Here is a 26,680-nt window from a genome sequence, read left to right on the forward strand (position 1 = left end):
GAAACTGTAGACCACAGAGAGAGGAAGTTGGAACAAATCCCTCCATCCTGACCCATGTTGTGTGATGTTTAAGTTGCCGTGGAGATGGAGTTTCCAATTTCTTATCTGGTCTCATCTTTGAATTCTTCAGAGACGTGCATTTGCTCAACTCCCCCCCCCTGCTTTAGATTCTTCACATGCATCCACCATTTGTAATGCTGAAGGACTTTCCCTTCTATAGGCGTCCGTTTAGATGAGAGGGAAGGGGGGGGGGCAGGCTTTGTTGACTGGGGTTGAAAGCACAAACACAGAGATGGTGTAAGTGTGTGTGTGTCAGTGTGAATCAGGGGCCAGTTGCATAAAGATAGACTTGAATACTTTATGTCAGACTTGCTAACAGCTATGTGTGTTGTAGCTCCTCAGTTTGGACATTTGATGGATACACTCAGAGATTTTTCTATTATTTAAAGTTCAAGACCAAACTTGTAATCAGCACAAACATGAAGAATACCGAACAAATTATTTCCACTTAGATGCAGATCAGATTTTTTGTTTTGGAGTTTCAAACAGCCACAACGACACAAATACTTGTTTGAATATGTTTAAGTAGCTTAATAACTTTGGGTTAGGGGCTTGATTTCAAATATACAGAATACCAAACAGAATCTAAATGAGTGTGGTATTCTGAATGGTACATACAGACGTACGCGCTCTACTGAGTGACATCCTAGTTCAAAATGAGTTGGTAGAAAAGTCTGAGTCATAACCTACGTTTGCGTAACCGGCCCCTGGTTGTGTCTGTGTCAGGCTGAGCTTGTTGCTCCGTGTTGAATCATAAAAAAATAGAAGCTGCAGGACGATGGTGGCCAAGACCTTGTTGACATAAGAGGTAACGCAGGAAATCAGTCGCTTGGCTTAATGAAAACCAGATCGGGCCCAAAAAAAAGCTGAAAAATTAACATGTAAGCGCTCAGCACAGCTCGTATAGAACCGTACAGGAGCCTGTGGTGTGTCCCATCCCTCGCACATCAACACTGCACACTAGTCAGAAGTACATTAGCTCATGGCTACTTTCAAGCGTAAAAACAATAGTGCTCAGCCCTAAGGCAACTAAATACAGGGTGACGCTAAAAAAAAAGCAGTTTGACGACAAGTTAAAAACTCTAAAACATTCGAACATTTCAAGATATCGAGCGGTTTTCATCTTTATGGGAGCTCCTCCGGAAGAGGAGGCCCTATGAAAGCGCAAAATCTGGCACCTTAGAATCGGTTAATCCTGGCTATTTTACATCTTTAATTTATCTTACATCCTTCACTTACCTCAATAAGGAACACCAACACAAGAAAAGAAAAAAAAAACGAGAAAAAAAATAGATCAAACTATCGGTACAACTTCTGTGGGTTCAGGCACATAAAGAGAGAAAAAGAAAGAGGGATCTCGATGAGTACAAAAGAGTCAGAAACATTCTGTGTGTAAATGCACTGGTTGGTGATGGGACGGTTATCGGGCTGATTCAACAGCTGTCGAAAAGAAATATTTGTACCGTTGCGATTCTCAAACTGGAAAATAAGAAGCTGCGTAGTGAACAAAGTCGTTTCTACGAGGACGCCGTTAAGAAGCAATAAGGCCATGAGCTGACTCTCTTTCCTAAATCTTTTCCTTCAGTCCTCTCACTTGACGATGGGACCTAGCGCTCAGAAACGAGACTTAACGCTCTATTTACTACCTGCCAACGCCGTTCCCCCCCAACCCTGCCAACTCACAGGCTCTAATCGCAGCTGCCAAATTCGGGAATATGCTCTTTCACTCAATGTACCTCAGCTCAGCCACAGATGGGCGAACTCAAAGAGTCTAAATCTCTCTTAAGAAGGATTCCTGTGTTGCTAAATTTTGTCAAATCCCGGGGCCGCTCCCCGTGGCAAATAATCAATTCCATACTGACGGATAGCAAGGCCCTGGAAAGCGATTGAAATGCAACACAACACGAATCACAGGTAGTCACAGGCTTGATGGAAGAGTTAGATTCTTGTCAGCTGAATAAACCGCGAGACGATTCAATTTTCAAGCAACCTACTGTTTCGGCCTATTTTCGAAACCAGAATGAGGAAATAACAAAACTGGTTTTGGACCCAAGAGAAAATGGAAATACAATGGACATCTTGCATGAAATGTATCCTCTTTTTCTGAACTGTATTAATTCAGTTTAGTCTCGACCCCTCTATTAAAACAACAGTATAACAAACACATCCAAAGGACACACGGCAGGGAGAAAGTACATTATTTAAAAAAAAAGACAAAATAATGCTTTAAAAAGTGCTCAAATAAGGAGTGTTTTTCATTTTTTTCATTATTTGTCGTTTTGTTTCTAGCAGTGTCCTCTAGGGTCGGGTGTCGGGGAAGAGGAGGAGGAGTGGGGGTGCATGAACACGCAGCGGAGGAGGAAGTCAAAGATCGAGGTTAACGGACGGCACCGGTGCTGAAAAGGGGGCGGGGCTCTCTCCCGGTTATCGCGATGTTGTTTCTCGACCCTTTTGCTCCCGTCGGCCGTTCACCGCCTCAGATCTCCGTTCCCTCCTCAGCGGCCTGAGGTTGGAGCTTTTAACCCAGGCTGGCGATGTTGGACTTGCCACCAGGGGGCGCCACGATGCGCTGGGTGCTGCGGCGGGGAATGTTGTCGTCGGTTTGAGCACCTGTGAGATCAAATGGAAAAATTAGCCAGCCAATGACATTTCATCCTTCTGGAGGTATTGGGACTCGCTGCAGAGAAACATTATTCAAGTGCGATAAGCTAGTTAGCTTGTTTGTGTACGATTCTGAAACTTAGATCCTTTTTATTCAACTTTACAAATTCATATATTACAGAGTGTAAGACGTGAAAAGGCCTGAGTGGGTTTGCGTCACTGACCAGATAGACTGAATCCAGACTGGTGCAGGTTGCGGACGGGCTGGTTGGGCAGCTTGGCAGGTGAGGTCTTGGCGGAGGAGGCGGGAGTCATGGTTTTAGGCGTGACCGACACTTCGCACACCGGACCGTCATACAGTCCCCTGGGCACGCCCCTCAGCTCTGCCAGCTGCATGATGGGAAACGAGACACAGCGGGTCATAGCAGTGAAAGAAACTAACGGGGAAATGTTTCCATCGTTCATTCCAGGACGGATACAAGCTCATTAACAAGCGTCATCATCCCATCAGCTCGCCACAAAGGAGCCATAAACATTACTGGGTTTGCAGAACAACATTTATGACAAAATGACCTTTCAACAACGGAAAATCTGACTTTTTAACAGCAAATAACTGAGAGATAAAAAATTTCCCTTCCTCAGACAACTGGAAATAAACACATGTAGGATGCTAGCAGGAAGAAAACAGCACTGTACCCTGCTGCGAGCCTTTATCCTCTTGTAGACGTAGTCAGGGAAAGGTTTCCGGGCCACGAAGCGCCCCGAGCCCTCGGTGGTGTGGAGGCTCCCCTCCTCCAACACGATCTTGCCCTGGCTGATCACCACCAGGGGCCCGCCGCGCACCTCGGTGCCTTCAAAGATGTTGTACTCCACAGTCTGCAGACGAGAAAACACGATATCCACAAATACTTGTTAAAAAAACACGAGTCTACACATTCTACGCTCTCATATCTTTTTTTAAGGATGATTCTTTCCAGTATGAAGTAACCTCAAAAACATTCTTTTCACCATCTGAGGTCACACATGCTCAGGTCACATGATTTGTGAGACATGTGATATGGAAACTGACTCAAGTCCTTGTTCATGCATCATCATCATGAATCATCGGAAAGATAAATTATCTGTGTACAGTCATGGATTTGAGTTCAAAAGCCACATGGGGTAAATTTGTGTCGTGCAGCAGAATAAATACAGAAAAGAGAAAATATAATTAAAGTTAAACAGAATCAAATCAATCAGAACACAAAAATCAGTTGAACTTGCACTGTCAGTTGAACTATTTTGTACAGAATAAACAATGCAGAAAAATATTTATTTTCTTAATTCAAATTTGATTATATTTGGTATTAAAGTTAGTTTAATTTTACCACCTAATACTGGTTTTGACATTTCCCCTCAGAATATTAATATCAGATAGTGTCTACAATCGGCAGAATCAACAATCTCTATATTCAAACACATATTGTAAAGATATTTTTAGTTTCTTATAAAATGTTAAAGTTCTCGTCTGACGGCCGACACCTCTATTTCTCAATGCTTTCAGCTTCATTCATCAATCAATACTTTAAACTTCACAGACACAACTTCATCACAGTCCATGATTCATCGTCTCCAGCTGATCTTACCGACATGGACGATGACGCAACCTCCCTGGAGCACATGCTGCAAACCGCTGCTGCTCGAGGTCAAAGATTTACGAGCATCTCACTCAGTCGCTATCTGAAGAATTTTGCCAGAGCGGCATTGACGGACTGGACGTTCTGTGTTCACACATGATGCCAGCGTGAAAAATGTTTATGGATTAAAAGGCACTTGTGAAAGGAGCTTAACTGATTTAACTCACACGGAGAGAGAGACAGAGGCTTCAGTTCTCAGGGAAAACGCAGAGGAAGAGGTGGGGTCGTTCAGAAGTCTGTGTGTGTGTGTGTGTGTGTGTGTGTGTGTGTGTGTGTGTGTGTGTGTGTGTGTGTGTGTGTGTGTGTGTGTGTGTGTGTGTGTGTGTGTGAGTGTGTGTGTGTGTGTGTGTATGTGTGTTTGTGCGTGTGTGTTTGTGCGTGTGTAGGTGGGGAGGTTGCTGTGTGACCAATTTGGAGGCTGGAACTGTTTGACTGCTCTCTCCTAAAAGCTACTGGAGCTAAAGCTGAGGTCATGGCAATCTGGTGGACTCTGAAATTAGATCACCAGTAGGAGACACACACACATACACACACACGCAGACACACACACACACACACACACACACACAAACACACACACACACACACACACACACACACACACACACACACAAACACTTACATGTACACACACACACACACACACACACACACATACTTACATGTACACACACACACACTCCAAATGAGCACTTTCTCCCATGAACATTAGTCCGTCATTTTCTTCCCAAGTGGAATAAAATGAAACCAAAGATCATGTAGGGATAAGAACATACACAGCACAGTTGCTCCGTCTCTCTGTCACACACACACACACACACACACACACACACACACACACACACACACACACACACACACACACACACACACACACACACACACACACACACACACACACAGACAGACACACAGACACAGACACACAAACACACACACACTGATCGGCCTGCTAACAATCAGAAATGATGTCTTCCAGTTTTCTGGCAAATTTTAGGGATGACCTCACTCCCTTGACGCTGTGTGAGGCCCACACCCTCTTCGGCCTTAAAGCCTGAGTCGAGAATACAGTGGAATAATAAACCTGCTGCTGGATTACATGAACTCAACTGTGATCGTTCATATTTATCACATCATAGAATATTGTGTGTTTCTAATGTAAGGATGTGTTTTAAGTAGGGCTGGGCAAGTTAACTCGTTTTAATCGAGTTAACTCAAGTGATGAGTTAACTCGATTAATTATTTTATCTCGCATTAACTCAGGTTTGATTATTTATTGTTTTATTGTGAAAGTCAGGCTTTTATTTTGTGGAAGTCTGTTGCTGACTGCTGCGGAACAGGAAAAAAGAAAATAATTGGCGGATAAACAACCATGGATAAGGGTACGGAGCTTTTACATGGCCATTTTCATTTTAAAGTCCTTCCAGACGGCGGAGTCGACAGAACCAAAGTAATTTGTAGCCACTGCCAAGGTGAATTTTCTTAATACCGGAGTACTTCCAGTCTAAAATATCACCTGAATGCAAAACACACAGTTGATATCAACAAATCACTCAACGAAACAGCGAGCGGAGTGAGGCTTCGGCAGACTACGTTAGACGCAGGGAGAAGTATACATTTTTTCCATGGCAGTGGCATTGAGCTTTAATTTTGTATTTGCTTTGATAACATTGTTAAGTTGAGATTTACACTGAATATTTTATTTAACTGCTACTGTATTAAATGCTGATGTTAAAAGTGTTTGCACAACAAATGTTATGGCACTTTCGTTCATATGGCAGAACATTGAAAATAAAATTGCGCTATACACTACTTTTTAATTCATTATTGGATTTTGCGTATACAAATGCGATTAATCGTGATTAATCAGGGAAATCATGTGATTAATCGCGATTAAAAATTTTAATCGTTGCCCAGCCCTAGTTTTAAGTAAAATCCCTTTAGTGGACATAAATAATAATAGTTTTGCGTTGAGGTGTGAATATTGTCGGGGAAGTGTTGACGAGCTGGGGCCGTACCGAATTGTGAGTCTTGGCCGAGATGATCTTGGTGACGTCCGGGTCCCACAGCACGAGGTCGGCGTCGGAGCCCACGGCGATGCGTCCCTTGCGTGGGTACAGGTTGAAGATCTTGGCGGCGTTGGTGCTGGTCACCGCCACAAACTGGTTCTCGTCCATCTTACCTGTCACCTGAAAGGAATCAGAGCTGAGGGTGAGAGGAGTACAGGAGTCACGGTCAGGGTTTCTGGATCCTCCCGGCACAGAGTGGACTGAAGGGTTTCACCGGTTCCACGGTTAATGGCCGACCCACGCTACCTCCTGGGTCGCAGCCGCCTGTTTGTGGTGTTGTTAGTTCACCGAATAAACCAAACACAACCATATCCAGAAAAACTGATTTAAAACTAGGTATAGACACACTGGACGCACCACACACTTGTCCCAGATGATGGACATCCTCTCCTCGGTGCCGTTGACGCCCTCGGGGATCAGGCTGAAGTCGTCTTTGCCCACGGCACGCTGGGCGGTGTTGAAGGGACAGTGGGCGCTTCCTGTCACCTGCAGGTCGCCGCTGCACAGGAAGTGAAGGAGAAGGAGAACAGGGACGACACGGTGTTCACATCAAGACGTTTTTTCCACCGTACCTCCAGTTTCAAAGTTGTGCATCGTGGACTTACCAGGAGAGCAGGGAGTTGAGATAGTCTGGTGTGGTCGGGTCGGGGCTCAGGGGGGGGGAGGTGACGAAGGCGGCCGCTTTGGCCCAGTTCTTGCTCCAGTAGTGTGACCCGTCCGTTCCCAGGCTCGCAGTGATCGGCTCGCCGTACACCACGGTGCCTGAAAGTTCAGTCCCATTTTAAAACAAGACGCTACTCAAGCTGTTTACACTCATGTCATGTGGAATGTTTCAGGACTTATGTTTTCTTTCAAAACTGCTTTGGACAAACACTTGATTGAAAATGATGATTTTCTAGTCAAACTCTTTTTCTGTCATGTGTCATTTCAAGTCTCATCGCTATGGTTTTCCGGTTTTAAACTTTTCAAACCCGACAGGTTAATGCTGATGATTATTTTCCGTGTTAGCGTCTCACCCTTCTTCCTCGCCTGAGCGATGACATCAGCGGCGCTCTTGCTCATCACCTTGGTGACGTACAGGGGACAGTTGGTCTGATTGGCCACGGTCACCGAGCGGTTCACAGCCTCCGCCTCCACCTGAAGGAGAGAGAAGTGGCGTTAGGGATATACAAGATATACAACTTTTATTTTGAAGATATACAACTTTAATTTGATGAAATAACAGCAGAGAGTCCCTCAGGAATTATTGAATACTTAAAATAAATTAACCCTTTAAAATGACTTTCTTACCCAGTTTAATAACCCCTAATAATTAAAAGAGCTTATTCATCTAAAGTGCAATCAAACACAATACAACAAGTCACTGTACAGTTTTGCCTTTTTAACCCTATTATCTGTGTCCATCCGATTCTCTGGAATAAAGCAAAGACTTTCCACTCCATCCGCAGCAACAAAAATAAGGTAAATCATTTAAGAGAAACTTGGCAAACTTGTTTTGACAAATGTAACAGCAGGATAGTGATTTGTCAGTGAACGCCCCCCCGACAAACACAGAGAAAACTGTGGATTCCTCACGTTGTCTGTTTTCGATTAGTTCAGGGCGTCCATTTTCTCTCCGACTTTTGCCAGAGGTTCTTAATCTAGATCAATTATATTATGTAATTCCTCCGTCGTGACAAGTCAGTCGGACACTAGTCCCTGTGTTATATTAGTAAAAGGTTAAAGGAAACAGTCCCACCCTATAATAAAATATACACCGGTCACTTTCCAAGTCCTGACACTCACCTCCTCAGGATGACTCAGCACGTGTCCTTCAGGCCCAGTGATCCCCTGCTCCAGGATCTTGACCTGCTCCTAAAACACACACACACACAGACACACACACACACAAATGAACACACAAACCGCTGTGGAAGGTTGTTGAGTTGTGTGCAGGTACACACATGTTCTTCATGACCAGCCTTGGCAGTGAAAAACCCAAGCATGGCCATCGACTCCATCATCCTCATCTGTGGGTTATTAAGAGCTCAGCACCGAACATGTCATCGCGACCGGGTTGAAAACGATGTGTCGCAGGTTTGACTCCAGTTTAATAAACCACAGAGACGCCGTCGGCCCTTTGTGCTGAGTGGGGGTTTAAGGGTTTTATATCCCGACAAGGAGCAGAGAATCACTGCAAGTCGTTTTGGATTAAAGTCTCGTACCTCAGCTACGATGTCTCCGTTCTCCGCGTGAACCTGAGCGATGGCCCCGAGGTCACGGATCACACTGAACACCTCGTACACCTGCAGAGAAGACACACAGTAAACCATCAGACACCTCTTCACTACAATAATGATCTCTTTGTTTGAGTGATTTTAGTCATTATTGATTATCTGAACAAATACTGGAGTATTTGAATATCCTGTCTCTTGTCTCTAGACTGCTCTGATTGGACTGAAAGCTATTTAAATCAGCCGTCATCAGACACATCATCACTTTGAATTATGGGTATGAGTATTAGAATATCCTGTCCCTTTAAGGCCCGATAAAACCCAGTCTGCTCTGATTGGACTAGATCCTATTTGTGCATTATGTAAATGTAGGGAAATCCGGAGGTATTGATTGGACTTCTGAGGAGGACTTTTCAACTTTGTGGAACTTTGTATTCACAAAAAAAATTTTTAATCACACGGGAGGAAAGAAAAAACAGAAAAAGCATCATATGTGTCCATTAATCCCAGAAAAAAGACTAAATAAAAACCTGAATGATTCAAAACTTTGTGGTGAAATGAAACATTCGTCCACATCGTCAAACAGCGAGTGAATCTCCCCCCCACTCGTGGTGATGACTTCACCGACATGGAGTGACTCATCATCCGCCCGCTGCCAAACACTCAGCAATAAAGAGCCATCGATGTTTGACACGGGAGAGAAAATGATAAACTCTGGCTGCAGCGGCCGGAGAGAATTCCTCACACAGGTGCGAGAGACCAACACGGATCTGTTTGGAAACAGCTTTCAAGTGGGATTAATTCGTTTGAACCGTGAGTCAGAGAGGAGAAGTTCAGAGGGAGAAACACGAAGCGAGACGACGGCCAAGAGGGAAAGCAGCCGTAACTCACACTGACAACAGAGTGTCTCACTCATTGTCAGCTCCCAGTCTCTGTTTCACCGGATTAAACAGATACAAACACAGATGTGGAGGAATTTGACACGTTTTCTTTTGTTTTCACACTGGTACTGAGCTCAGGGTCTGGACCAGTGAACAAGTCATGACTCAGATGTGAATGCAACAGACTTATAATTAGACACTGATGATCATGTGGAAAGTTGTCAGATTTATATGCTGCTGCAAGTTTCATGTTTACTGAGAATTTAACAGTTTAATTCAATTCGGTGGAAGAGAAGCTGCATCTCGACAAGACGGTGACTCCTTTTAATGTTTATTGTACAAAGACATTTGATTTAAATCATTATAGGACATTTGATTTATTTTATTTTATTGTATTTTACCCTTTTGTCATCTGTAACATATTCAATCCTCTAGTTCTGCTCCATTATTATCTAATATTGTGTGATCATGATCATTATTTCATGGGATCTATGATATTATATTTGATTTAGCTGTTAACTGGTTTTTCCATAACAAATTAGATTAGATTAGATTTCTTTATTTATCCACACAACGGGGAAATTCACTTGTTACAGCAAAATAAGAGAAAAACAGAATTTAAATAACAGTGCCGATGCACAATAAAAAAGATCACAATATGTACACTACTAAACTACACATAATGAGAGTACAGAAACAAAAACAAAAACAACCACAGAATGAAATGACAGTGAAATGACGAGAGGCCTCACCTGAGCGTCAGTGAGCTGGAAAACGTCTTTATAAGCCAGATAGACCAGGAAAGAGTTGACACCTACAAAATGAAAAGACGAAAAATGTTAAAACTACAAGGAAACGGTTTAAAGCAGAAAGTATAGAGCTCTCATTTTTAGCAATGTTGTGCTTTATTAAAAGCTGTAAACAACTTGATGCACAACATCTCAGAGTGAGCCTGCAAAACAGAAACTTTAATTTACCATGAAGTGAAACACTGTAAATTTGACCCCATGTTTTAACCGGACACAATATTTGAAAACGTTGCTACTTGCTCTTGTCTTTGTGTTGTGGGTGTGGTGAACATTGCAGCCTCAAGAGGTCGCTAGAGGGGCTTTTCTACTTATATTATATTATATTAAAATGTGCCCTGAGCTGTTTTCTGTCAAGTTAATCATATTGAAAGCATTGGGCTGTTGAACTGTGCGGCTGTGAGTTGGGTGTGGTCGCACCGTGATCCTTCACCAGCGCCTCCATCTCCTCCTGGATCCCCCGGTGCCACTCGGTGATGTCCACGTGCAGAGAGTAGTCGCAGCAGGACTTGCTGTCGGCCCATTCACGCCACTGCTCGAAGGCGGCGAGGAGGCTGACGCCGGGCTCAGGTACCACGTGGTCAACTGGAAAAAACAAAAAACACAAGCTCAGACTCAGGCCTGGTTGATATCACATGTTATCTGAATCTACTGAGTCCACAGCCAAGATGATTCAGTTTGGATCCGAAGCCCAGTTTGTCCGAAATGAAGCGTATTGATCTTTGAAAATAACCAGATACACGTCTCCTGGTCCACGTTCAAGCCGCAGCCTGCGCTCGCAGCACAAACATCATCTGTTCGTGGTTTCCAGCGGCCGACGCTCACATAGATCAGCTCAAGATGTTACGTCTGCAGACGATTTCACACACGGTGACTGTCTCGAATCTGCTGAGGCGAAGGATCCAGTTGATTTACTGATCCTTCGGGGCGGTAACAGAATCTGAATCAGCCAAGTTGACTGTGTATGTGTTCTAATACAAGGAATTTGACTCTGATTTTAGGTTTTATGTAAAAAAATATAATAATACGTTAAAGAATGGTGCAACATACGTCAATTATAGTTGGATGGTTGTATACTGTACAATAACATGTGCAAAGTAGTAATATACAAATATTTGCATTAAATCAATGCATAAACCGTCATTTGAAATGTCTGTCACAGTTTCTGAGAGTCATTATTGTCTAATTTGTTATTTATTGACAAACCAACACGTCGCTTCGGTGCTAATTCGTGTCATCCTCCTTCACACGTGGTCACAAGTGTCTCATGAGATCTTAATCAGTCTGGATCATGAGGTTTAATCGTTAGTTTCTTCATCTGTGGTTTGAAATCTGATTCAAGTCGAAGCTCCGGCCTCTTTACAAACTGTCACTTTCCTCCTGTTTGGTGCAGAGCTGTGTGCGACAGCCTGAGGCGACGAGGCTGTGAGTGTGTGTTCTGCTGTGACTGAGGCCGAGGAGGGTGGAGCAGCTGAGTCAGAGGGAGGAACCAGTGCGACAATTACAGGGATTTTTTATTTAGCTTTGTTTCCCCGTCACGTCAGGACTAGTCCTCAAACCGCCACACCTCTGTCATCACCAGGATGTCAGAGTGCAAGAGTTCTAGGTGGGTCGGCCAATCAGGGTCTTTCTGTGGAGTCTGCGTGTTCCCTGTGTCTGTGTTGTACTCAAGTTTAAAAAGAAGGAAAAGAATTAGAAACATGACCCTTCAAAGATAAACGGTGTTATGGGCGTGTTGAGATTTAAATGAAAGATTATGAAAATGTAATGTAAGTATTAGCAATAATGCTAGACGAAGGGGGCTGCAGCACCTCCTACTGGTGAGGGGTGTAACTTCAAGACAAAAAATGAACAAAATAAATCGATACAAAGAAACTTATTTCATTTACTTTCTCAGAGAAGCACTGTAGCACTTTATATAATATTAACTATATAATATAAACTTTGACCTACAGTTTATTTGTTTCTGTTGTTGTGTAAAATGTTATTGGACATTCAAATTAACACAAAATTCATGAATGTTAAAATATCTGAGTGACATATTCCATGTTTGTGAAATAACAGAATTTTGTGTGTGTGTCTGAGGGGAAAGAAATTCACTTCCTGGCTCAGTGTGAACTTCTCAGAGCAGATGGGCGATTTCATATTTTGGCTCCGATGGGACCAGACCTGGCACTTTTCCTGTTCTCATTAAGATATGTTCGATATATATATATATATATATAGATATATATAGATAAATAGATAGAATCCTTTATTAGTCCCACAGTGGGGAAATTTGAGGGTTTTACATCAGCAGCGCAGGCACAGTGCAACAAGAACAAACGAAAGAGCAAAACAACAAAGTAAGAAACAAAAAACAACAATGAGCAAAAAGAAAAAGTAAACAGTCAAATAAGCAAATAAATAGTAAGTAGTAGAACAACTGAACAATACAATTAAATAATTAGATAATTAAATTAAATAATTAAATAAATTAAATTGCAAGTATTGTGTTGTGTGTTAATGGGGTCACAGCTGGTTATACAGTCTGACAGCAGCGGGAAGGAAGGATACTTACTGATCATGGTGGTGCCCCCGGCGAGCGCGGCCTTGGTCCCCTGGTAGAAGTCGTCTGCAGACGTCATGCCTCGATCCGGCATCTGGAACCGAGTGTGCGTGTCCAGGCCGCCCGGCATCAGCATGCGGCTGTGGGCGTCGATGGTTTTGACGCCGCCGGGCACGATGAGGTTTTCCCCAATTTGTCTGAGAAAAAAAAGTAATTAATTAAAAAGAAGGGAAATAAAACACAATAATTTAGATTTAAAAGATTCCTGTTCTTATTTTTAACTCCACTATCAGTTTTAATTTTGCCCCTGGTGGTTTGTTAGATTTTTCAGCAGGATGATGCAATAACTGCTCATTCAGATTTCAATGAAACTATATGAACTGTATGTACGGTTCAGGGAAGAAGAGAATACATTCTTGATTGGATTCAGATCAGAGGACAGATCCTGGAATTTTTCCAGGAATAATTCACGGATCTTAGTAAGAGAAATCAGACATATTCAGAGGAGCAATATTTATGAGAGTGTCTAATTTTGTGCAGCTTGTTTGGATTGAATGGGATTGTTTGGCAGAGGAACTCGCTCCACTGAGCAACAAACCAGTTTATATTTGTACTAAGATACACGGACAGATTCTAACTTTGTAAACATGTTGTCAGCTGCTGGAACTGAACTCACTTGATGACTCCATCCTCGATGTAGATGTCCGCACAGAACGACTGGTCATCGTTCACGATCTTCGCCCCTTTAATGAGGAGACGGTCACTCTGGAAAAAAACAATAAAGATGATTAGTCGCTGCACGTATAATAACACGTCGTCGTGAAAACAGAAGATGCTCGAGGTCTGAACCCTCTGGGGGTTTTATAGATGACTGTAAAAATATGACCATGAGGGCAAATATCAGATTTGACTCCACTGGATGTTGGATTAATTGCGTTTGATGAGAGACATTTTGGGGAAATGTCACATGAAGGATCGGACTCAACAAAATGCAAATAATCCAAACCTGTTTAATCTACTGAGCCGTCACAATCTGGCCTTTTTAGGATTCACTCAGATAAGAAACATGCAGCTTAAACAGATACTGGATTTCCTCCTACGCACACACACACACACACACAGATAAATGTACTGCAAACACACACACTTCAAACACACAGTGATGTTTGGATCAGTGTGTGGATGTGAGGCACTAAGACTGTTTTTAATGCCAGGAGGGAAATGGAGGAGAAGGAGTGTTTTTTAAGGAAACCCTCCTCGAGTCTCTCCTGTGTTTTCTGGTTGGAAACAGTAGCTGCAGTTCACTAGTGAAATTCTTCAGCGGCCATTAGAATGTAAATAACCGTGACCTGTGACATAATGAGAAGAATTCAGCACAACAATAAAGGACAGACACACCACCCCCCCCTCCCTGTGCTTGTGAGCTGTTGTAGTAACAGACACAAGGTTGGGCCAATCAGGGCACAGACTGTGTAATCAATCATCGAGATCACCCACTCCCACTGAGCCCCTCAACCCCCGGCCCTCCCTCGTGTCCCCCCCCGCTGCTCGGGTCCTCTTTCCAAACAGGGAGTGGCAGCCCTTGGTCACAGGGACTCCAGCATCCCCGGCTAACAAAGGCTGCTCTGTCTGAGGCTGTGTGTGTGTGTGTCTGTAGCTGCTGCTGCTGCCCGGCCGCCCGGCCAGCAGCTCGGGATCCTGAGCACGGCTGCTGCTCTTCAAAGCCCCCCCCACTCTGCACCATGCACCGAACTCTGAGCTGCAGGACGCAGCGCCATGAAATCTCATTTACAACCGTCCCCTTGTTTCAATAACCAGGGGGCTGAATCGTTTACTGCAGCACAATGAGGAGCAGGTGGAATCTGTTTGGTACATGAGGGGCAGTTCATATTCAGCGTGTAGGGAAACATATGAGATCATTTTCAGTCCCTGTTGATCCCTACAGGTGTTTTTATTGTTTTTATTCACATGCATTTTGTGTTCTGCAGCTTCCAGCATCTCACGTGGACGCATTTACTGCTGCACTGTTTCTTATAACATCATAAATTGAACATTTCATTATACTTTGACATTTCGAACTAGAGTGCCATCGCCCAACAGACCCCTGAAAGTCAATCCATTTGAAATAAATCACACACACTCATAAATATCAGGCCTCTCACTGTGCCTACTTTCTTTCCATCAAGATCTATGAATTATATCCTGGGAAATGGTGAAAATGGTGAAGTACTAACATTCTGGATCTGCACCAAAATGAGTTTCTCCCTGACCCATAACACATCCTCCTATTAAATTTTATTAAAATGTCGTTCAGTTCAGTTTTTGCGTCTTCAGACCCGACTGACAGAAACTCGAGTGGCATCACATGACGCGGCTTCACGCTGCCTGTGAAACCACAAACTTCTTTGAATCTTTTCATGGAAATGTGGATAAAAGAATCATAGTTTGAAGCCACAAACTCAAGATTTGTCAGGTGGTGAGAAGAAATATGGTCAAATTCATGGGTTTAAATCAGAAAAACGTCTTCTAGCTCAGATTTTTGCATTTCAATCTTATCTCCTCTCTGACTTCCTTTATTTTCCTTCCGTAGACAATCCTACACACTCTTGAGGACCTCAGCTGACGGCAGCCGCTCTGGAAAATGTCGTGCAGCTGTCATTTGAAAGGTGTGGCGATGCTCTGTCAGCGCTCATGGAATTCGGGCAAATAGATTGTGTGGTAATCTTCGATCTATGTGGTGCAGACGGCTCTGGTGGAGCCATGTGCTGCGCTTCAGGCCGCCTTTGGCCCGTGTCCATCCCAGCGACTGCTTTGAAACGATGCCGTTACATCATCACAACCGTCATTATCACATTATACCGCCCGAGTTCGCCAGCAGTCCTCGAGTCAACAGTCGTATGAGCCAAGACTTTGGGTTTTATCCCTAAAAAGAGGTGGATCACAAGAGAGGTTCAGTTTCTCAGTTTAATCTGCAAAACAACCACTTCCCTTGGATCCAGACTTATCAATTCATTGTTGTGGAGCTCACAGGAGCTGGAAAGTGTATCAGATTGTTCTGGATCACAGCCAAACATGACAGTGACCTTTTCATCACGGGAGCCTCTCACGGCCTCACAAACAGGATGTGGACGGAGCTCAATGGGCTCACTGTTGCTATAGAGCAGTGTTTTCATTCCACAGCACAAAACATGAGCGTGCTAATGTATATGCAGCAGAATGCAGTGTGCTGATCCGTGGATCCCTCACCCGTTATTGTACGGAGAGAAAAACAACTTTCCTTAACCCTAATTATCGACCTACATTCTCTACGTCTTCTTAAAGAAAACATCCTGGTCCAGGGGGAAGCTCGACAATGGCGGATGTAGAAGAATTGTGAGGAGGGGGAGGAGCGGAAAAGAAGCTGAACTACGACAGAGAATGAGGGACAAGTTAAAGATAAAAGATTCTACGATTTCCAGAATAAACAATAAAGTCCTAATTTGACGAGACTGAAGTCAGACTGTTGTGAGAATAACTGTTGGTTACATTCGTGTGATATTAAAAAGGGGTTTTCTAAAAAGAAAGAAAAAGCATAACACAAACTTTTCATAGCTAGCATGTTAGCAAGAAACCCACAAACCAAAATCCTCTCTTTGACTTCCAAATAACGTCAACAGTGCAAAATGGCGGCACCTGCATTAAAGATATTTTGGTTTCATTTCTGCACAAGACACGTCGTCCATCTTTAAATACGCACAGCCAATCGGATCAATCTGTTGTATCACATGACTCATGTAAGATATCGTTATTAAAAGCACGTACAAACAAAGCCACAGACTGACGAGTGGAAATTTCAATCGCCGCACAAAAGAAAAGAAGTCGTCTGCTGACTGAGACGTTTGGTAAAATTAGAAAGAAATCTGCACAGTCGCAATGAAAACAGTCGCAATGAAAACAGTCGCAATGAAAACATCTGCAAGTGTTAGATGTCTCCTAGCAACGTAGCGTGTTGTTGTCCAAATGGAAGGTATCCTGGCAACATCTGTGAAGTCAGGTGGAGAACGGTGCCAGGTCCGACCCTCGGCACGCTGATTTATGGGAGTTCTGGATTATTCAAAAACCCTCCTGCTTATTAAAATAAAGAGCTTGCATGTTCAGACACATGCTCACGTTAGAATAACAGACTACAACTGGGATTAAACAGGTTCCCCAAGAGAAGATGTCGAGCTCTACAAGTTGTCTGGAAAAATACAGAACACCAAAACCTAGGTTCAAATCATCCGAGATATTCAAGAATCAACCATTCAGCAATATAAAAATTAACCTTAAATCTGTGTTATTGACTTTAATAATCGTTTTGATTTACATTTTCTCTGTATCATTGAAAAAATCCTCTTTAATTCTTGGTTTTACACTTAAGTCCTTTAAATTATCTTTTATTCAATGAAACTTTCACTTACATTCTCTCATTGACTACATCAACGTAAATTCTCTCTGATATTAAATTCTTAACTTGACCTCGGAAATGCAAAGCAATACTTTGTATATTTCACTATTCTGTCTTAAAATCCTTTCATACTTTGAAAGTCTGATTACATTCTACATATATTTGTATATTTTTAACTTCAACTCTGACTATGAAAATTGTATTTTTATAGTATATTGTGTTTTTGAATACTAATTTGATTCTGTCCGACACACCTCGAGGACACAGTGAAGGTTGAGGCATCCCCTACAAGAACTGCATGAATGTAATATTTGGTATTAAATAAAAACTTTCTATACACACACACACACACACACACACACACACACACACACACACACACACACACACACACACACACACACACACACACACAGTATGTATTTATGCTGTCATGAATGGGGTAAATGAACTGTGGGTGAATGAGGATGAAGCGGGGGGGTGATTTGGACACCAGCTCTCTGTGTACGACGTGAGAACAGACATGGCCCCGGGCTGATGTGCACTGATAACAGCATGAACACACTGCAGTGACCTTAACTGTAACAACACAAACACACACACAGGCACACACACACACAAACACACACACACGCACACGCACACACACACACACACACACACACACACACATACACACACACACACACACACACAAACACACACACACACACACTGTACTCCAGGTTTACTAACACACTCTGATGATCTCTCATCCTCTGAGGACACGGAGTCACTGAGACTTTAATCCAGTCTTATTATAGCTTCGGTCTATTTATAACTCTCCACTATCTTTGTACATTGAGCCTTTTTTTTACTAGTGAAGACCAAATGACCCAACTCACCGTTTTACTGACAAACTTACTTTACAAAAATATAGATGATAATCCATTGATCAGGTTCCATCTTCTCACACGTGAGGATTTGATTTAGCTTTTCAATATTTTACACCAGTCACAGCTGCAGTTCATTTCTTACTATTTGGTATTTTAAATTAAATAACAAGTGAAAGATGCTTATCACGTTTTCAGAGTCAAACCATCAGGCCAAAAAAAATTATGTTTAATTAATAATTTACCTATTGCATTAAATGTCTTTTGGTAGAACAGGAGGATGTTTGACGTTTTACTTGATAAATGAGTTAAATGACTCATCATTGAACACAAACATCAATAGACTAAATAAATAATTCAGTAAGTGTCTCAGACTTAATATTGGAAACTGAATATTTGGGGGTTTGGGATCATTGCTGAGTTCAGCTGCTTCTTTGCTTCTTTTTATTAACGTTTTAATCGAATCATAATAAAAGTATCATTGGTTGCAGGCGCTTCTCACTCACTTCTTTGAACTCTGCTCGTGTTTCATTGTATGAATCAGAGATTTCATGAGTCACAGCGACGCTCTGATGCCAGGTGGTGGATTTGAAGAGTTTCATTCATATTTGATGAGCAGTGCTTTCAGTACCTCCCGGCCTGTGGAGCGGACCCGCCTCCATGTGGCCGAGACCAACCAGTCGGCCCATCGCCGTCCTGAGTGCAGGCTGATTCATTCCCCTTTGTATTAAATCTACTTAAACTCATTAAACTGGCAATTTGTCTGAGGGACAGACATAATTGTTTGGTCAGTGCTTCTCCTGTATTATATTTATTCAATTAAAGCTCATTCATTTCCTCTCCGGCTTGTGTTTGCTTTAATAAACTCATCAGTGGCTCTGTCACACGGTTGAGACCCAGGAGCTGAAATCAAATCCCTGACGGGGTTTTAAAAGACAAAGCTTCACTGCTCCTCCCTGATGAGACGTGTGTACAACTCACAGGTAGATCCTCGATTCTGAAGAAAACTGTTTCAGAGACAAGTCGCTCGTCTCTGACCTGCTTCTTCTTCCATGCCCGGTTCAAGAATAGTCAGTCTATCCATTTAGTTCTTACTTAATCACTGTTGGGACTACACCTCCGACTAATCCTCTCAGCTCTCCACCAACCGGCTGCTGCAGCTCCAGCACAGAGACAGTCAGACGGGGGGGAATATGTTTTCATTTATTGTGTTATTATCATTGGAATTTTCTTTTTTGCATAATGCCTCTTTATAAACAACTGACATATGAAGTGGTTTCAGAATGTTTTGCTCTCTTTATATAATCTATGTCTGAGACAAACCACTTGATAGTATTTTTCCATTTGGATCATCACTCAGAGAAATCTCAGTTTCTGTCAACGTCACTTTTTGCCTGATAGAGCAGCAACTATTGACTGATTTTCATTATGGATCAACTTATTGATTTTTTTTGGGACTAATTGATGAGTTGTTTGGTCTTGAAAGCGTCAAAAGGGCAAAAAACACTCAATGAAGAGCTCAATGAAGCAACTACACATCATGTGTCCAACCACCAGCTGCAAACCAGGAGATAATTCATTTATAATGAGGGTTCAGGGAAGACCTGAGTCCAGGCTGATATGGAATGGGAGAGGTTATAGATCGCTGTGTGGGTCCTTTCATGGTTTACATTGACCACACGCTGTCTTCATGTCGTCCACAAGGAGGACGGATGGAGGTTTAGGCCTCAGCTAATGGAGAGTAAGAGAGAATGTAAGGTTGGGCCCCTGGGCCAAGATGCCTGAAGGGCCTCTCATCCTCCTCCTTCCCACCATCATCCCACCAGAGTCCTGGTGACGGCTTCTTCACCATGACCTCAACGTGAAGATGTTTCCTGGTTGTAACTTTTACTGAGGAGGACACATGAGGCTCTGGGTGACAACTCAGGCCCAGACGACCCACTGTACAATAAATATAATCCAATCAATAATTCAGCCCTGCATCTTTTAATCTGCTGCATTTCAGGATGAAGCCATGAAATCAAATATGCAACACACAACTGAGATCAGCTTCATGAAAGACTATTCCAGCTCCGTCCCTGTTCTGAATGTGTCCGGACATTTCTAACTCGATTATTCCACCTTGTTTCCGCCCGGCGACCTCCCTCCTTCCTCCAGTTCTGCCGGTGTGCAGCAGCAGCATCTTCCCTTCATTACACAGCTGAGCGAGAGAAACATGGAAGGAAATGGGAACCTCTGTCCCCTCCCTTCCCCATGGCTCCCCTCCCTTCCCCTCCCTATTCTCCCCTTTCCACTGAACCAGCACCACCTCCATCATCCAGGGGAACTCTCTGCTTCCACCGTGACACAGTTAAAGTGTCCTAAAAATAAAAAAATGAGATGTGTGTCTTTTATCAAAGAGAAAATGGAGCTTGTAGGGAATGAACGAAGGAAAATGCAGGAGGTGTTGAGGGGGATGAGGGGAAGCATTTGCTCCACCAGCTGGTGGGCATTGATACCCGGCTCCCAGACACACAAAGACCACCGGCGTGAAATCTCCTTCTCCTCCTGCACGACCCGCATAAAGGAGGACCGAGTGGTGAAGCTGCAGCAACAATGAACGGGATTATTCTAACGGTTTTTTCTTGGCACTTGTCGCGAAGATGCTGCAAAAAAAAAACAACCTCCCACATTTTATTTTAGCTTCGAGGGCCTCGGGTGGTTTTCATCGATCCTAACGAGCCTTCATCCTCTCACGATACAAAACCCCGACATGCATGTGTAAAAGATGCATTAATAGGGAAGAACCGCATGAGGTCAGCCTGTGCTCCGAGGCGCAGCAGGGGCGCAGGGACCGTGCCGTGCCATGCCGGTCCCATCCTGCACCCACACCCGCATGCAGGCCCGGACCCACCCGAGCCAGGACTCCGGACCGGATCCGCTCTCCTGTGTAACGTGTACAAACACCCAGAGGACACTCACTGTGATGCGGGGGATGTTCTTCTTGCCCTGGTAGCCAGACATCTTCGCAGGGTTGATCCGTCGTGCGCTGCGCCTTGGACCGCTAGGAATGCACCGCGGATTATACTGCTGCTCGCGACGAGGAAGAGGAGGGTGGTGACGAAGAGGAGCAAGGAGCAGGAAGTGTGGTCGCAGTCGATCCTTAGGGAGGCCACGAATGTGAAGAAAGTGTCTGTGGAGTCCTGATGGCAGCCTCCCGGTCTCCACCGATGCACCAAACCTTCTTCTCCCACCCAGACGGAGTCAGACGAGAGGGGAGGAGGGAGGGAGGGAGGGAGGAACGGAGGAAGGGAGGGAGGAGGGAGGGACCGTCCCCTTCCCCATAAAAAGAACCCCACGGAGCATGCGCAGAGCCTCGCCCTGCTCCATTGACGGAGAGAGGGCCACTAATGCCATCAATGGCTCTCTTTGGATTAGTGAAGGCAGAGTGCACAAGACGGAACAAATGAAGAAACATCCAGCAGCCATTTTAACCTCTGATCACTTTATCTGCAAAGCACCAAATCAACCAGAGGAAATAAAAGAAACAGTGATTTCACAACTGGTTTCAACCCGAGTCATCAGTCACTGCTGGTTAGGGTCTGTATTCATAGAACAATCAAAGCACTTCAAGGTAGTTTTCCATACAGTGAAGCACTTCCTCTATTACAGTTTGGGTTCAGTATCTTCCCCAAGGAATCCTTGAACCACCGACTGGTCAGTCGACAACCCGCTCTACCTCCTGAGCCACAGCAGCCTTGGTGCTACCGATTCAAAGCGACTCAAAGTAGTTTCCAGTTGAGAATAGAAAGAGTTGGTGACAATTGTTTGAATCAGGGGAGATAATACGATGGGGTGTAGTAAAATGAGATTTAAAGGAATATCTTATTGTAAAACTGGTGGAAGTTGTTTTAACTTTAGGCTGCAGAGGTCAGATATTAGACACCTGACCTGACTGGTTCTCCTCATATGAGAGATGGTATTAAATTGGACAGAGAAATATTCAAATATTCAGTAATCTGAGGCTGTCATGGACTCCATCTTAACTTCAATAGCAGATTGTTAAAGGAGGTTATGGCTTCATCCATTTAGTTGTTTATCTGTCAGCAAGTTTATTAAAAAAACACTGAACCGATTTTAATAAAATTGTGTAGAAGGGTTGGTGATGAAATAAATCACTAAATGACAATCTGTATTTTGCTAAAAAATGATTTCTTACACCAAAGAAAGCACGTTTAAGCAGATTTTTGGGGAACTTGCTAAAGAAGCTGACCGACTCCTGAGTTTGATTGTGTTTGCCTTTACATTTGGGCTTAGAGTGAGCTGCTAGCTGCCGTCATGAGTCAGCCTTGGGTTGATGCTCCACAAATTTGTGTTATTAAAACTTATTTCCTTCAGGCTCAATTTTCCTGCCTCGGGTCCAAGAACCTTAGCAGGCCTGCACCTACTAGCCGCTAATTAGCATGGCTAGCATCGTTTTAATCATGTGAATCTGCAAACAAATTAAGATTGTGACAGATGAGTAAGTATAACCTATGATATTTACTTATTTGTTGTAAGGCAGTAGGTAAAGTTGCACACAATAAAAGTACTCCAACAATACCTCAATAGGTACCCAAATACAATACATTAGGAATGTTACTTTCCACTACTGCAGTCTGCAAAAAATCATTGTTTTAAATCAAGCATAGACCTAACATGTCAGGTATCATTTAATCATCCAATCATTTCATTATATCTCTTTTATTATTCATACGCAAGAACAAACAAGTTAATTCCAATTATATATATAGGCTTATACGAGAGAAGAGCAAACTATACATGTACGATTAAAGTAGACAAAGGAGTTACGGGAGTATCAGGAGTGGATTGTGTTGCTGATGCTTCCGATCGATACGTAACATGAAACCAGGACTCAACATCACAGCCAAAGCTTCTAATAGCATCCTGAGTGCTTGAATATTTAGTAAAGGAAGTGATGTCAACGCCATGATTCACAACCCAACTGCAAAACCTGGGTAATGTGTCGAGCCAGCAGGGAAAGAGTGGATTTTTCCTGCAAGTCAGAGCTGCAGCTCAAGTCCTTCAGCTCCACACCCTCAGAGAAATGAAACCCTGCAGTCGAGCATTATGTCATGAGCACTCAACCTTCTGTGTTTACATGAGTCTCAGGCAGGAGGGGAAGACACGTCTAACTCCTTGCAGATTTACCTGTTTAAATAGTGATATAGCTCAAGGGCACTTCAGTAATCCATGCACACGAATGCAAGTACAACAAAAATCCAACTGTATCAGCTGGAGCCAGCAGGAGCCACTCCCTCTGCCAGCCCTGCATGCGGGGCCCTCCACAGACTCTATTACATCACAGTGCTTTCTGGGAAATGTAGTCAGGGCAAGTTGTCTGTCGTGAACAGGCTGCAAGCTTAAACAAACTCAAATAGGTGGCAGGGGCTTTAATTGGAAGATTATTGGATGCAAATTACGCACAGATCTGATGGAAGAAATGAAAGATGGTGAGAAAGAGATTGAAAGAAGAGAATGGACAGAAGAGGTAGAAAATAGAAAGACAAGAAAAACAAAAATCACCACCTTATCGTCCAGGTTCTGCAGAGCTTCTTTCCCGGTGCTCAGCCGGATCTCCACCTTCCTCGGCTGGGAGATGTCGGTCTGCCGGTCGATGACGCTCCTGTCGCTCCGGCCCCTGCACATGGAGAGCGCGTCAAAGTCCAGCGTCTTGCTGTCGGTGGATCCCTCCACCGGGCAGAACATGCCACAGAACTGCTGCCTCGGCCTGGCCGGGCTGTCGGAGCCCATGCTCTTGAAGCCTTGTACTTCCCCGCTGGACGACATGCTTCTGGAGCAGCTGGGAGCTTTTCTCTGGGGGGGCGGGGGGGGTCGTGTAGCTGCACAGATGCTCCGGTCTCAGCTGCTGGTGTTCTTGTGGACAGCCACCGCCTTTTGCCGGGTTCCAAGTGCAGGTGGTCGCACTGTGACAAAGAGCGCAGGCAAATCTGTGAGGCTAATGCTGCATGAAAACACTCCCACTGTGTGGAGAGCGAGGAGAAACGATGCGAGGAAGATCCTCTTTTCCGTCTAGGAGCAGCAGACAGTTTTGAATTGCTTACTCATGAGTCTGAATTAGCCTCCGGGCTGCAGAGTTAGAAGTCAGCGTAGGAGGAGGAGGCGACCAGCAGCTTGAAGCGTCGCCAGAATGAAGATCCACTGGGCTCAGGCTGGAGGATTAGAACCTGGAGTCTGTGTGAACCCGGTCAGAGATGGTGGTGGTGCCAGGAAACGATCGCTTCCCTTTTCTGTCCAAAGTGACTTGTTCTGTGGCTGCATCGGTTCACAGTGCGTGGGTGTAAGAGCTGTGTGTGGGTCTGTTGTGTACCTGTTGTGATTCTGGAGGCGTGTGTGTGTGTGTGTGTGTGTGTGTGTGTGTGTCTCTGCGGGGAGTTTCTGGCACAGGTTCGAGGTCAAGAGGGGATCAGCACCATGGACAGTTCCACCAAAGTCACCACACCCAGTCCAACAATGAGAGGCGCTGTCCCTTCAGCACCACACACCCACACGCACACGCAAACACACACACACACACACACACACGCACACACACACACACACACACACACACACACACACACACACACACACACACACACACACACACACACACACACACACACACACACACTTCTCTTAGTGAGGACACTCTTACCATAACGCCTTCATACCTACAAGTATAAGTGAATTTTGTCGTCTGGAATTCTCTAAATACCTAAGAGGTCCCCTGCCTCCCACCCTAACTATCCCTAACCATAACTAACCCCAACCTTAACCATCCCAAACCGTAACCATTCCCTAAACCCAACCCTCCCAAACCTTTACTTTCCCTAACCCAAACCCTGTGCTGCAATATAAATGTTATTTTTATGGGACATATATAAACCAATAGGACATTGTTAGCAGGTTGGGTGACTCTATTTTTCTCTTGCAGCCCACCTCCTACGTTCTATAGAGCCTCCTCAGCTCAGTTGGTATAGAGCAGCAGCCTAGAAGCCTTGAGGACCAGAGTTCAGGGAACTTCTTCGTAGGCCATAAAATAATCACATATAAAGATGACATAGATATAAAGTCTCCTTGTCGCCCGTGCTCCTCTTGAAACACCAAGTGGCCCCCAACCTAATTCTAACCCTAGAGCCACGTTTCAATGTGTGCTTTCATTGTAGGACTCAATTACTCATATTGAAAACATTCTAAAGCTCAAATGCAAATTAACTGTTGAATAAGTGACTTGTGTTCTGCAGGTTTTACCCTGAAGGTAAAAGTGGTTGTTTGATTAATAAGACATAGCAACGTATCCTGGAGGGGGAATGTAAAGAAGCTGGAAATTAAAACCTGACAACCCATAAATTAGATTTATTTATTTACTCTTAAAGCCATTACTTAAACAATAAACCCTTTATCACCATTTTCTTTTACAAGCTGTCCGCTGTATTAATACACACAATGTGCACAGTAAGTTGATATGTGCAGTTTACTGTATAACAGTATATGATGATTACATATTGATCCCCAGTAGGATCTTCAAAGTCTCATCAGCCATTAAACACACAGGACAAATATAGAAGAGCTGAATCATAAATAAATTATAATATCTAAGAGTAACATGAAATTACAACTTATAATAGTAACTTGCATTCAAGGGGAAGTTTTGCATCATAAGTCTGAATGTGGAGCCGTGAATTTGAATGAATCAATTAAACATTTTTGTTCACTTGCACCCCTTTGCCCTAATATTGATTTTCTACCTCTGGAAAATCCTGCAGTGAAACTTTTGTTAACATCAGGGGATTTCACACTTTGAAAACATGACACTTTTTTTTAACCTCAGATCGACTTTGGCAACAATTAATTTTGACCCATTTGACTCTAGAACAAAGAACATTCTTGTATTTGAAGCCACAGTTATTATACTGAATTATATGAATTCAGTTTGAAGTGGTTTTGTTTCCTGTTTCGTAGAAATCTGCCTTTAAAACTGTATTAAAGTGCATCAATGCATCATAGCCGGATCATAAAATATAAATATCAACAGGAATCACGAAAGTTTCTAGACTCTTATTGACTTGCTTTTAAATATCCTCACTAGTCATATGATGTTGGAATAATAGGACATAAGGAATCATAAAATGTACCTGTGATATTAGATAAGAATCATCCAATAAGTAAAAACAAATGATGCATTATAATTTAACATTTATTCAGCAAAGAAATGTCTCCTGGCCGAGAAGGAGACATACAATCTCAGAACAGACACAAACAGGTCATTAAAATCATCTTCAAATGATGTAAACTTACCAATTTATGAGACATGTGCCATCATCATATCAGGGATTTTATCATAAAACATATTCTGATGTAAGCAGTAAAATCCTCCGTCCTTTTTATCTTAACAAACTTTGTACGTTGCAACATTAACATGTGATCTTGCGTCTTCAGCGACAGACACCCACACTAATTATGGTTTGTTACAGAGAATGAGATGC

At 43.4% G+C, this 26,680-nt stretch overlaps 1 protein-coding gene across 3 annotated transcripts; it reads right to left on the reverse strand.

Annotated features, from left to right (window-relative positions):
- Positions 1-2,288: 2,288 nt before the first annotated feature.
- On the reverse strand, positions 2,289-23,981 carry dpysl2b (dihydropyrimidinase like 2b). 3 transcript variants are annotated; one of them, XM_061080567.1, is made up of 14 exons: positions 23,721-23,981; positions 13,531-13,619; positions 12,867-13,051; positions 10,727-10,891; positions 10,253-10,314; positions 8,611-8,691; positions 8,192-8,260; positions 7,423-7,543; positions 7,012-7,168; positions 6,764-6,905; positions 6,356-6,526; positions 3,358-3,537; positions 2,886-3,051; positions 2,289-2,670 (listed from the first exon to the last, which is right to left on the reverse strand). In XM_061080567.1, the coding sequence occupies exons 1-14, from the start codon at positions 23,979-23,981 to the stop codon at positions 2,579-2,581; spliced, it is 1,941 nt and encodes a 646-aa protein (XP_060936550.1). In that variant the 3' UTR covers positions 2,289-2,578. The 3 variants fall into 3 exon arrangements, with proteins under 3 accessions (XP_060936550.1, XP_060936542.1, XP_060936557.1); XM_061080559.1 differs by having other exon boundaries at positions 23,718-23,981; XM_061080574.1 differs by lacking the exon at positions 23,721-23,981 and adding an exon at positions 21,114-21,286.
- Positions 23,982-26,680: the final 2,699 nt, after the last annotated feature.

This window comes from Limanda limanda, chromosome 1 (genome assembly GCF_963576545.1).
Source record: "Limanda limanda chromosome 1, fLimLim1.1, whole genome shotgun sequence".
Classification (NCBI taxonomy): domain Eukaryota; kingdom Metazoa; phylum Chordata; class Actinopteri; order Pleuronectiformes; family Pleuronectidae; genus Limanda; species Limanda limanda.